This window comes from Scyliorhinus torazame, chromosome 4, assembly GCF_047496885.1.
Source record: "Scyliorhinus torazame isolate Kashiwa2021f chromosome 4, sScyTor2.1, whole genome shotgun sequence".
NCBI lineage: Eukaryota > Metazoa > Chordata > Chondrichthyes > Carcharhiniformes > Scyliorhinidae > Scyliorhinus > Scyliorhinus torazame.
Window position 1 is genome coordinate 124015786 of NC_092710.1, and position 13719 is coordinate 124029504.

The following is a 13719-nucleotide window of genomic DNA, read 5'->3' on the forward strand; positions in this document are numbered from 1 at the left end:
GAGTTAGATTATTAATTGACAAGGGAGTCAGAAGGTATAAGGGGTAGACAGTAGAGTTGAGGCCACAATCACACTAGCCATGATCTTCTCATGATCTTCTCAAATGGCAGAGCAGACTCAGAGGGCTGAATGGTCTAATCCTGCTCTTAATTAGTCTATCTGCATGTAACCTCAGATCAAACACTTACGAAGAATACGAGCTGCAGGAAAATTTATTTCTAGTCAGGGTCCCGCAACTGGAAAATGTGCGTACACATAACCACAACTACCTGTCACAGTACAAAATGTATCTTTTTGTCGACACCCACTATGGATCTTGCTGGGCAGGATCTAGCGGCCCCGTTCGCCTTGGGTGCAAAACCATTATGGACACTAAATCCGGTGAGCGGCCATAAACTGGATTTGTACCAGCAAAATCTCAGTTTGAGATCTTTCCCACCACCACCAGTGACGTGATCAGGTTCATTCTCAGCAAGCGCGTGGATCTGATTGCCATGAATTTAAATATATTTTAACATAAATAAAGGGCTTTATGCCATAGATCTGCCATGACGTATCTTCCCCCCACTGCCCCAGAGGTGTGATGTCATGCTGGCACGAATTTCTACTGGTTTTCAAGAGCAAAAATGAGTTGTGATGACCACACCGGGAGCGCGGAAGTGCCTGGACGCCCCGGGAGTTGAGGGACAAGGCTCAGCATTGCCCTCGACTGGAACTGCTGGGGGCACAGCTAAGAGGGCAGTGTCAAGGGGGCAACCCTCCTCAATTAGGAGTGGGAAATCACCCTTGTGCGGGTGGGGGTGCCAAGATGGGAGAGCCCAATGCCTACGATGGGGGGGGGGGGTGGGGGAGGGGGGGGTGAGTTCCAGCAGCACTTTGAAATTGCACATGAGTGTTGTTTAATCAGGCGAGAAGATTTTCCTCCCGTGATCGAGCAGTCGGTGCAATTTTGGGGAAATTCCATCCGTTATTTGTTGTACGGCTTCGGTGCCTACAGTCAATATCCAGGTGGTTACAATGCCACATCAAAACAATGCAAGCGCTCGACAAACAAATGAATTAGATTCTACAACACGCTGAGGGTAACAAAATCTAAAGAACAGAACACATTTTAGCTTTTATTCTGAACGTGATACATCAATTTGAATTGTTTGAAAAACGTTGCAATTTCAATCTTGCATCTTTATTTCTTTCAATTTAAGTTCATGCCACACTTGCTCCAGAATTTTGCAAATAATAATTTTTCGCCCAGAAAATAAATATGTACAAGATGCACTTGTTGGTCAAAATGGCGTACAAAAATAATAAGTAAACGTTCCATCTTCTAAACAATAAGCTTATATACAACGTAGGCAAATGAAGCAGCTGTTCTCAATCCTATTTATCGTGGACCCAGCCTGTTCTTAAAGGCCCTTAAGGATTTTGCCATCATTGGGGCAACTTCTGGGGGAAAAAAACATTTTTTAAAGAAAAAAACCATGCCTGACTTCAAAGATATCTTAACATAGTTTTGAGTGCATTTTACATTTAGAAATATTCCATTATGGAAGTGCTAAAATATCAAAAGAAATACATTTTCTTAATATACAATTCCACTGCTAAACTTAAATTGTGAAAATCAACATCTCAAAAGCTATAATATTCAAGAAGTGAAAATATAACCCGTCTGGTCGATCACCCACACGCCAAGAAAACGTATTTTTCAAGATAATACCCCTCACATTACCTCGAGCCCACATTACCCGCAATCTAACGGGAAGGTCGAGAAAGGGGTCCATATCGTGAAGCAACTGCTCTGCAAGGCTGCGGACTCAGCTTCTGACTTTAACCTTGCGCTCCTGGCATACATGGTAACCCCTCTGACCACCGGTATGTCTCCGGCATAACTCCTTATGAATCGTGACCTGCGGACGACTGTTCCGGCCATTCATTTACTCGACCTGGATCACCTCCCAGTGCTGCAAAAGGTGCAGCAACTCCGAAACTGGCAAAAGGTGACATACGATGCTCATGCTACTGATTTGCCTGTGCTCTCTCCGGAAGATGCTGTTTGCATCAAGTTGCCTGGTGGAGGCTGGTCAGCTCCAGCTGTTGTTCTTCGATAGGCTGCTCCCAGGTCATTCATGGTTTGCATGGCCGATGGATCCATTGTCAGGCGCAACAGAAGGGCATTACGCAAACTTGCCTGCCCACCACCGGATCTCACGTTCCCAGCTGTCGTTCTGCCTTTTCCGGACACCTCGCTCCACGAGGCCACAAATCTGGCTGCAATCCCGCCTGTCAAGGCGCTGTCGTCCCCACCTCCACCTCTCAGGCGATCGACAAGGATCCAACGCCAGCCCCAGAGATTGGACTTATAATTATTTCCTTTGTGCATATTGTTCTGTATCTGCACGCTATACACCTTACATGTACATATGCCTTCACTCGCCATTTGCTGTAAATAGTTATATCTGTAAATATGTCGTATATGCTCTAAGCAAGCGACAATTTAAAAAAGGAGGGATGTCATAATATGCACATCATGAGGTAAAAACAGGCAGTGACAGACACCCAGGTTAGCCAATCAACATACAGGACAGAACACAACCAATCACCAGACAGAACACCCGAGGGGGGCTTCCAACTATAAAATACACAAGGCATCAGCACTCCGCCTTTTTCCACTGGTGACAACTGTAGTGACAGTCAGGGTGTATATATCAGTCAGCACCTTCTACACGTGGATCAGAGCTAGTCTGGTCTAGTTAGTTAGAGTTAGTACACTTAGAGTAGTAGAGTGTCAGCCCACAGCCAGCTGTGTGCATTGTTACAGAAGTTCAATAAATCATGTTAAACCAACGCCTACGTTTGGTGTATACTTTACAGTTCACCTGCATCCTGTTGCAGTCCGTGTTACCCCAGGGTGAATAGCACAACATTAATCTCCTCAGTTTTTTTTATAAACTGTACTTTTCAGAAAATGGTGTACTTTACTTACTTTTAACTTGCTTCTTTGGTTCTGGGCCTGAATGACTGCTCACAGCAACATAGCCACTGGTGCCCTTAGTTCTGTCAGAGGACACATTTCCTCCAGCTAAACTGGACGTCTTCCTAGATGAGAAAAAATTTTCACATGCAGCTGAGAACATGAATAAAACATGCTCAATGCAATTAGTGGAAAAAGTGAGCAATCCTTCTTTATACGGTTCTTTTTTATAAAATTGAGCGCACCCAATTCTTCTTTTCCCCCCAATTAAGGGGAAATTTAGCGTGGCCAATTCACCTACCCTGCACATCTTTGGGGTGTGTGTGTGGGGGGGGGGGGGGGGGGAATGTCTTCTTTACACAGTTCTTAATGTTGACTGAGCTCGGTGCAGATCACTGGTGGAAGGTAGAAACATACGACCAGTTCGTATCCTCACACTCCACTGAAAACAAAATGGAATCACGTACTTATAAATTTGCCTATTTTTCAAATTATGAACAAAGTCTGAATGTTTTCACCACCCCATCATTCGCAGAAAGCAGTTTAATAAAGCTGGTTCACAATAGCAACAATGCAATGCAAGAATTCAACAATCAAGACAGACGCACCATATTTTGTGAAAGCCAGCCAACATCTTGTTCCCTCAAACGTTTTGGTGTAAGTTCTGCCTTAGTGCTCCAAATCACAACCACATTCCACAACATTAATTATCCTTTTGAAACACCATGCACCTCCCTTCTTCAAACATCATGGCTTTGGCTTAATTACGGATGTATACAATGATAAAAACCTATTTTTCAAATCTGAGTTTACAAATAAAAATAATAAAAAACAATCAATATTAAATGAAAATGACCAACTAAAAGTACGATAAAAGATGCTAGTTTATTGGGAACCATACAATATAGGGACCAAAGGCTTACTCCTTCTAATTTATACCAAGGCAATGTACTGCAGTACAGACTTAAAAAAATATTTACAATTTAAGAATTTCCACCATTTATTCTGCATTGCCAAGTAATCTATATTTAATTTGAACACCTAACACTAGGTAAAGCTATCTTATGAGGAAAGATTGAAGATAGGGGTGGCACGTGGCACAGTGGATAGCACTGGGACTGCGGCGCTGAGGACCCGGGTTCAATCCCGGCCCTGGTTCACTGTCTGTGTGGAGTTTGCACATTCTCCCCATGTCTGCGTGGGTTTCACCCCCACAACCCAAAGATGTGCAGGGTATTAGGTGAATTGGCCATGCTAAATTGTCCCTTAATTGGGAAAAAATAATAATTGGGTACTCTAAATGTATTAAAAAAAGGAAAAAGGAAAGATTGAAGATGGTCAGACTTCTGCCCACTGGTATTTAAAGAATGAGAGGTGATCTTATTGAAACTCAAGATCTTGAGGGGTCTCGAGAGGGTAGATGCTAATAGGATGTGTTCCCCATGCAGGAGATTAGAAGGAGGGGGCACAACTTCAAAATAAGGGGTCTCGATTAAGATGGAAATTAGGTGAATTATTTTCTCTGAGAGCTGTGAAATTCTCTTCACCAGAGAGCAGCGGAGGTAGGGTCATTGAACATTTTTAACACAGAGGTAAATAGGTTCTTAACTAACAAAGGAGGGAAAGTAGAGTTGAGGCCACAATCAGATCAACCATAATCCCATCATGGCGGCGAAGGCTTGCACGGCCAAATGGCCTTCGCATGGACCACCATGATGCACAAAAACAATTTAGAGGACTTGATTCAATAGTCCAGCACAGAAAGTCAAATAAATTTACCAACAAAACCAGTTAGGGGATCACCGCCATCTAGCATCAATGGCAAATAACATGTGATTGGGAGTTATATATTGGCATGGATTGAAAGTTGGTTAGCAGACAGGAAACCAAGAGTAGTAATAAACAGGTTTTCAATGTGGCAGGCTGTGGGGTCCAGAAGGGGTCAGTGCTTGGGCCCCAGCTATTTACAATATGGATCAATGATTTGGAAGGGAGGCAAAAGTAATATTTCCAATATTTCCAAATTTGCTGACAACACAAATCCTGGTGACACGGAGGTGAGGAGGACTTACACTGCACTGCGCATGTGTGATGGCGCACAGAACACGCTGACGTCAGCGTCATGACGTGTCCAAATTGTGGCTCCGCCCATTTAAAGCAGCAATGTCCAGCCAAAGGAAGGCGATGTCTACAGTGTGGAAAGCCTGGGCATTACGCGGCCTTCTGCAGGTCCGCTCCTCCGAGCAACAGCCAGCGATCCCAGCTGCAGCGCAGACGTGTCCGCTGCGTACATCAAGGCATGCAGGATTCTGATCCCGACAGGCCAACGGACCCCGATGCTGACTGCCTTGAGTCTCCATATCGGGTGGGCATCACCACACGCGAGCTGGTCTCCACCGTGCCTGCAAACTGCCTTTCAATTCTGAGTGTGGATCCTGACGATGAGTGGTGTGCTGTCATCACAGTCAACCAGTCTCGCATCTGATTTAAATTGGACACTGGCGCGTCTGCAAACCTCATCACAGTTGGACCTCGACAGCATCCGAGACCAACCTAGCATTCTTCCACCAGCCTGCCAGCTCCTCGACTACAATGGTAATGCCACAGCTGCCAGTGGATCGCGTCAGCTCGGTGTATCTCACAAGGCAATCAAGGCGACGTTAAGATTAGAGCTCGTCCGGCCTGACAGGGCATCCCTGCTCGGTGCTCGCGCATGCAAACTCCTAAATCTGGTCCAGTGAGTCCATGCCATGTCCTCAACACCGGCGACTGCCTCGCCCAATGCGAATCTCCAGGCTGAGATAGACAACATTCTCACGCAATACCACAATGTGTTTGATGGGATGGGCACACTCCCATATCGCTACAAGATATTGCTCAAGCTGAATGCCACCCCAGTCATTCATGCACCACGCCGGGTGCCAGCTCCCCTCAAGTATCGTCTGAAAACACAGTTACGAGTGCTCCAAGACCAGGGCATCGTCTCAAAAGGTCACGGAACCAACAGACTGGGTCAGCTTCATGGTCTGCGTCAAGAAACCCTCTGGTGAACTCCGCATTTGCATTGATCCCAAAGACCTGAATCGCAACATAATGCAAGAGCACTACCCGATCCCGAAGCGTGAAGAATTAACCTGTGAGATGGCTCATGCCAAATTCTTTACCAAGCTGGACGCCTCCCACGGTTTCTGGCAGATACAGCTGGATGAGTCCAGTAGGAAGCTGTGCACGTTTAACACTCCGTTCGGCAGGTATTGCTACAGCTGCATGCCTTTTGGTATCATCTCAGCTTTCAAAGTATTTCATCGCATAATGGAGCAAATGATGGAGGGCATCGAGGGAGTGCGAGTCTATGTGGACGACGTGATCATCTGCTCCACGACGCCCGAGGATCACATCGCTCGCCTCAAACAGGTTTTCCAGAGGATTCATGAAAATGGCCTCCAGCTCAACAGGGCCAAATGCTCATTTGGTTGGTCCGCTATCAAGTTTCTGGTTGACCACATTTCACAGCAGGGTGTGCAACCTGACGCTGACAAGGTGTTGGCAATCAATGCCATAAAGACCCCAGAGGACAAAAAGACGGTCCTCTGTTTCCTCGGGATGGTAAATTTTCTCGTAAAATCCATTCCCAACATGGCATCCCACACCGCGGCCCTCCGGCATCTCGTTAAAAAGTCGACAGTGCTCCAGTGGCTTCCCGCAGATCAAGCGGAGTGGCTTGAGCTGAAGGCGATGTTCACCACAGCCCCAGTACTGGCAATTTTGACCCAACCAAGGATACCAAGATATCCACAGACGCAAGCCAGGACAGCATTGGGGCGGTGCTCCTCCAGCGAGACGATTCCTCGTCCTGGATCCAGTGGCATATGCATCCAGGGCCATGACTCCGACCGAACAACGGTATGCCCAGATTGAAAAGGAGTGCTTGGGTCTCCTGACAGGAAGAGTCATGTTTCATGACTACGTATACGGTCTGCCAAAGTTCCCGGTGGAAACAGACCACAGGCCTTTAGTCCACATAATCCGGAAGGATTTAAATGACATGACACCTCGGCTGCAGCGAATTCTTCTTCGCCTCGACCGATATGACTTCGTCTACACACAGGGTAAGGAGCTGATCATCACGGATGCCCTATCCCGATCCATCACCACGCCGTGTGAACAGGGCGACTTCATTGGCCACATTGAGGCACAGGTGCAGTTGTGTGCCAGCAACCTCCCAGCCTCCGATGAACGAGTTGTCCAAATATGCAGAGAAACTGCCAAAGATCCTCTACTGCAGCGTGTGATACAACACCTTGTCCATGGCTGGCACAAGGGGCAGTGCCCCCATTTCTTCAATGTTAAAGACGAGTTAACGGTTGTTGAGGGGATCCTCCTTAAACTAGATAGAATCGTCATTCCCCAAAGCATGCAAACCATGGTGCTCAGACAGATCCATGAGGGTCACCTTGGGGTCGAGAAATGTCAACACAGAGCTCAGCAGGCAGTTTACTGACCTGGCAGCAGCCAGGACATTGCCAACACGGTCCTCAACTGCACAACATCCCAGAAATTTCAAACAGCTCAGCCCAAGGAAGCGCTGCAACAGCACGAGATCGTGACCTCTCCGTGGTCCAAGGTGGGGATAGACCTCTTTCACGCAAATGGGCGTGATTACGTGCTCTTGGTCGACTACTTCTCCAGCTACTAATCAAAGCCTGCAAAGAGATGTTTGCCAGGCACGGGATACTACTCACAGTAATGAGTGACGACGGCCCATGTTTCTACAGCCAAGAGTGGTCCGACTTTGCATGATCCTACTACTTCAGGCATATCACATCCAGTCCCCATTACCCCCAATCAAACGGGAAGGCCGAAAAAAGGGTCCACATATTGTCAAGTGGTTGCTGTGCAAGGCTGCAGAATCAGCCTCGGACTTCAACCTGGCGCTGTTGGCATACAGGGCAACCCCTCTGTCTCCGGCGCAGCTGCTCATGAACTGCAACCTGAGGATGACTGTTCCAGCCATCCATGTTCCAGACCTTGACCACCTCACATTGCTGCAGAAAGTGCAGCGATCCAGGGACCAGCAGAAGATCACGTATGATGCTCATGCCACTGATCTGCCTGCGCTGGCTCCAGAAGATGTTGTTCGCGTCCAGTTGCCTGAAGGAGGCTGGTCAGCCCCGGCTGTTGTCGTCAGACAGGCTGCCCCCAGGTCTTTCATTGTTCAATTGGCTGATGGCTCCATTCTACGGCGCAACAGGAGGGCGCTGCGCACAGTTGCCTGCCCACCACCTGACCGCACCTCTCCGCATGTCATCATGCCACCTCAGGACATCTCGCCCCATGTGGTCACCGATCTGGCAGCGATCTCACCTGTCCACGAGGCCACTGAAATGGCAGCAATCCCGCCTGTCCAGGTGCCGGCGCCCCCCCTCCACCTCTGAGGCGATCGACAAGAATTTGTCGCCCGCCACAAAGACTGAATTTATAGACTTAAGTCTTGTAAATTTTCTTCAGTTTGCTCTGTATCTGCACGATAGACACCTTCCCACGTACATATGTTCATTCATTCACCACTTGTACATAGTCATGCATGTATATACTGCCACATTCCAAAATTTATTTTAAAAAGGGGAGATGTCATAATATCCACTCATGTATATAATGAGATGCAGACAGGCAGTGATTGACACACAGGATAACCAATGAACACACATGACAGAACAACCAATCACCAGACAGGACACCACCACTATAATGCCCACAGGGCATTAAGACTCACTCTCTCTCACAGGACACAGTTACTGAGATAGTAAGAGTGCACAACCAGTGAGCATTATCACCATGAGGTAGAGAGTTAGTCTGGTCAAGCCAGTAGGAGGTTATCAGTTAGATTAATAGAGTGTCAACCCACAGCAGATTATGTACAGCAATCAGGAAGCTCAATATAACAGTATTGGACCATCTCCTGTGTCGGAAGCCTGTTTCTAGTTTCACTGCATCCAATTGCAGTCAACGTTGAACCAACTCACTTAACACATCAAGGTTCTCATTGAAAAATATAAAATGTTGACAAAACTGGACAGACTGGAGGGGTCAAAATTAAGGGGTCACATTTTCAGGATATGAGTTATTTAGAGTCAAGTCATTCCTATTCAGTGATATCGACATGTGTGTTACAATCCCAGTTGATGATATAACTGAATGGGAAGATCCCAGAATGGAAGCCTGGCTCAAATACTGCATAATAAAAGTGGAGGGTCAGAGTCACAGGACCATTTTATAAGGAATTTGCGACGGACCTGGCACCATATCTGTTGGGGGCGTTTAATGAAGTACTGGAGAAGGGGGAGTTGCCGGAGACAATGACGCAGGCAGTAATCACACTAATCCAGAGAAAGGGAAGGACCCAGTGGAATGTGGGTCATATAAGCCTATATCACTACTGAACACGGATGTAAAAATATTGGCTATGTTGTTGGCAGGGAGGATGGAGGAGTGTGTCCCCAGGGTGGTGGCAGAAGATCAAACAGGTTTCATGAAGGGCAGGCAGCTCACGAGTAATATAAGACGGCTGTTGAATATGGTGATGAATTCGTCGGGGGCTCTGGTACCGGACGTGGTGGTGTCCATGGACCTAGAGAAGGCATTTGACCGGGTGGAGTGGCGGTACTTGTTCGAGGTTTTGGGAAGAGTTGGATTTGAGCCAAGATTTGTGGCATGGGTGCGGTTGCTGTATGTGGCACCAAGGGCGAGGGTGAGGATGAATGATATAAGCTCATAAATCTTTGACTTACACAGGGGTACAAGGCAGGGGTGCTCGCTGACACCTCTTCTGTTTGCGCTGGCCATAGAGCCATTGGCGATGGCTCTCAGGGGGTCGGCAGAGTAGCGGGGGATTATGAGGGGACAGAGGGAGCATTAGGTGTCGCTCTATGCCGATGAACTCTTGCTGTATGTTTCGGCTCCGATGGAGAGTATGGGAAGGATTATGGGCCTGCTGGGGAGGTTTGGAGGGTTCTCAGGGTACAAGCTGAATGTAGGGAAAAGCGAGGTATTCCCGGTGAATGAGCTGGCACAGCGGGCTAATTTAGGGGGAATGCCATTTACGGTAGGGTTGCTGCTGCACTGTCCGAGGGGGAACTGAACACGGAAGAGATGGTCGGGGCGGGGGTTCCCCGTCTGGGGGACTGGAGGGTGTGGGAGGCGCGGGCACAGGACTGGCCTAAGATAGGAGATGGCTAGTCGGCGGGGGGGAAGTGGGGGGGGTGGGGGTAGTCCCCCAATCCAGTTGATCACATGAAATGTGAGGGGCCTAAATGGGCAGTTAAGAGGGCCCGAGTGTTCGCGCAGCCAAAGGGACTGAAGGCAGACGTGGCCATGCTTCAGGAGACACATCTGAAGGTGGCAGATCAGGACAGTTTAAGGAAGGGATGGGTAGGACAGGTGTTCCATTCCGGGCTGGATGCGAAGAATAGAGGGTTGGCAATACTGGTGGGAAAGCGGGTGTCATTTGAGCCCAAGAACATAGTAGCGGACAAGGGAGGCCGATACGTGATGGTGAGTGGTAGGTTGCAGGGGACGGAGGTGGCACCGGTGAATGTATATGCCCCGAACTGGGACGATGCTGGATTCATGAAACGGATGTTGGGGCGTATTCCAGACTTGGAGGTAGGGAGCTTGATAATGGGTGGGGATTTTAACACGGTGCTGGGCCCAGCATTAGATCGTTCCAGATCTAGGACGGGGAAGTGGCCGGCTGCGGCCAAGGTGCTTAGGGGGTTTATGGATCAGATGGGGGGAGATTTGCCAGGCCTTTGGCCAGAGAATTTTCTTTTTTCTCCCATGTACATAAGGCCTACTCCCAGATAGATTTTTTTGTTCTGGGCAGGGCATTGATCCCGAAAGTGGAGGGAACGGAGTATTCGGCCATAGCCATTTCAGACCATGCCCCGCACTGGGTGGAGCTAGAGCTGGGGGAGGAGAGGGACCAACGCCCGTTGTGGCAGTTGGATGTGGGACTGCTGGCAGACGGAGGGTGCGGGGGTGCATCGAAAGGTGTCTGGAGGCCAACGACAACGGTGAGGTGCAGGTGGGAATAGTATGGGAGGCACTGAAGGCGGTGGTCAGGGGAGAGTTAATCTCCATCAGGGCTCATAGGGTGATGAGAAAGGCAGAGGTTAGTGGGGGAGATTTTAAGGGTGGACAGGAGCTATGCAGAGGCTCCTGATGAGGGACTACTCAGGGAGAGACAAAGTCTCCAGACGGAGTTCGACCTGTTGACCACAGGGAAGGCATAGGCACAGTGGAGGAAGGCACAGGGGGCGATATATGAATATTGGGAGAAGGCGAGTCGGATGCTGGCACATCAGCTCCGTAAGAGGATGGCAGCGAGGGAAATAGGTGGAATCAAGGATGGCAGGGGAACTATGGTGCGGAGTGCGGTGAAAGTGAATGAGGCATTCAAGGCCTTTTATGAGGAGCTGTATAGGTCCCAGCCCAGGGGGAAAAGAGGGGATGCGACGATTCTTGGACCAACTGAGGTTCCCGAGAGTGGTGGAGCAGGAGGTGGCTGGTTTGGGGGTGCCAATTGGGGTGGAGGAGCTAGTTAAAGGACTGGGGAGCATGCAAGCAGGGAAGGCCCCGGGGCCGGATGGGTTCCCGGTGGAGTTCTACAGGAAGTATGTAGACCTGTTAGCCCCATTGCTGGTAAGGACCTTCAATGAAGCAAGGGAGGGGGGGGACCCTGCCCCCGACAATGTCGGAGGCGACGATCTCTTTGATCTTGAAGCAGGATAAGGACCCATTGCAATGTGGGTCGTATAGACCGATCTCGCTCCTCAACGTAGATGCTAAGTTGCTGGCAAAAATGTTGGCTACGGGGGTTGAGGACTGTGTCCCGGGGGTGATTCACGAGGACCAGACGGGATTCGTAAAGGGTAGGCAGCTAAATACCAATGTGCGAAGGCTCCTAAATGTGATAATGATGCCATCGGTGGAGGGAGAGGCGGAGATAGTGGCAGCCATGGACGTGGAGAAGGCCTTTGACCGAGTAGAGTGGGAGTATCTCTGGGAAGCGTTGAGGAGGTTTGGGTTCAGGGGAGGGTTTATCAGTTGGGTCAAGCGCCTGTATAGAGCCCCGGTGGCGAGTGTGGTCACGAACCGGAGGAGGTCGGAGTATTTCCGGCTGTATCGAGGGACGAGGCAAGGGTGCCCCCTGTCCCCTCTGCTGTTTGCATTGGCAATTGAACCTTGGGCCATGGCGTTAAGGGAGTCTGGGAAATGGAAGGGGGTGGTCCGAGGGGGAGAGGAAGATCAAGTGTACGCAGACGACCTGTTGCTGTATGTGACGGATCCAGTGGAGGGGATGGTTGAGGTAATGCAGATCCTCAGGGAGTTTGGAGATTTTTCGGGCTATAAGCTCAACGTGGGAAAGAGTGACCTCTTTGTGGTGCATCCAGGGGATCAGGGAAGAGGGATAGACGACCTACCATTGAGGAGGGCGGAAAGGAGCTTTCGATACTTTGGGATTCAGGTAGCTAGGAGCTGGGGGGCACTGCACAAACTTAATTTGACGCAGCTGGTGGAACAGATGGAGGAGGATTTTAAAAGGTGGGACATGTTTCCACTCTCGCTGGCGGGCAGGGTACAGTCGATTAAAATGGTGGTCCTCCAAAGGTTTTTGTGTTCCAGTGCCTTCCAATCGTGATCACCAAGGCCTTTTTTAAGAGGGTAGGCAGGAGCATTATGAGTTTTCTGTGGGCGAGCAAGACCCCGAGGATAAGGAGGGGGTTCCTGGAGCGTAGCAGGGATAGAGGAGGGTTGGCGTTGCCGAATTTGGGTGGCTACTACTGGCAGCCAACGTGGCGATGATCCGTAAGTGGGTGATGGAGGGAGAGGGGGCAGCGTGGAAGAGGTTGGAGATGGCGTCCTGCAAAGGAACGAGCCTGGGGACGCTGGTGACGGCACCGCTCTCGCCGACAAGGTACACCACGAGCCCGGTGGTGGCGGCAACGCTAAAGATCTGGGGGCAGTGGAGATGACACAGGGGAGCGTTGAGAGCCTTGGTGGGGTCCCTGATTAGGGATAACCATCGGTTTGTCCCAGGAAGGATGGACAGGGGGTTTCAGAGCTGGCATCGTGCAGGGATTAGAAGAATGGGGACCTGTTCATCGATGGGACGTTGGCGAGCTTAGGGGCGCTGGAGGAGAAATTTGGACTACCCCCGGGAAATGCCTTCACGTACATGCAAGTGAGGGCGTTTGTGAGGCGGCAGGTGAGGGAATTCCCGCTGCTCCCGGCACAGGGGATTCAAGACAGGGTGATTTCGGGCATATGGGTCGGGGAGGGCAAGGTGTCGGCGATATACCAGGAGATGAAAGAAGAGCGGGAAGCGCTGGTAGAAGAGTTGAAGGGTAAATGGGAAGAGGAGCTGGGGGAGGAGATTGAGGAGGAGCTGTGGGCTGATGCCCTAAGTAGGGTTAATTCCTCTTCCTCGTGTGCCAGGCTTAGCCTGATACAATTTAAGGTGGTTCATAGAGCGCACATGACGGGGGCGAGGCTGAGTAGGTTCTTTGGGGTGGAGGACAGATGTGGGAGGTGCTCAGGAAGTCCGGCGAACCATGTCCATATGTTTTGGTCATGCCCGGCACTGGAGGGGAGTTGCGTGAATAGTATCTAAGGTGGTGAAAGTCCGGGTCAAGCCAAGCTGGGGGCTAGCACGATTTGGAGTAGGGGACGAGCCGGGAGTGCAGGAGGCG

General features: G+C 49.7%; 1 protein-coding gene across 2 annotated transcripts in view; it reads right to left on the reverse strand.

Moving 5' to 3' along the window:
- Positions 1–1101: 1101 nt before the first annotated feature.
- eloal (elongin A, like) overlaps positions 1102–13719 on the reverse strand; it is a 144698-nt gene continuing 132080 nt past the window's right edge. For both annotated transcript variants that reach the window (XM_072498583.1, XM_072498582.1), the window contains exons 10-11: positions 2981–3093; positions 1102–1443 (exon numbers count right to left, since the gene is read on the reverse strand). In XM_072498583.1, coding sequence (XP_072354684.1) covers positions 1382–1443; positions 2981–3093 — 175 coding nt within the window. In that variant the 3' untranslated portion in view covers positions 1102–1381. The remainder of the gene's footprint in view (positions 1444–2980; positions 3094–13719) is intronic.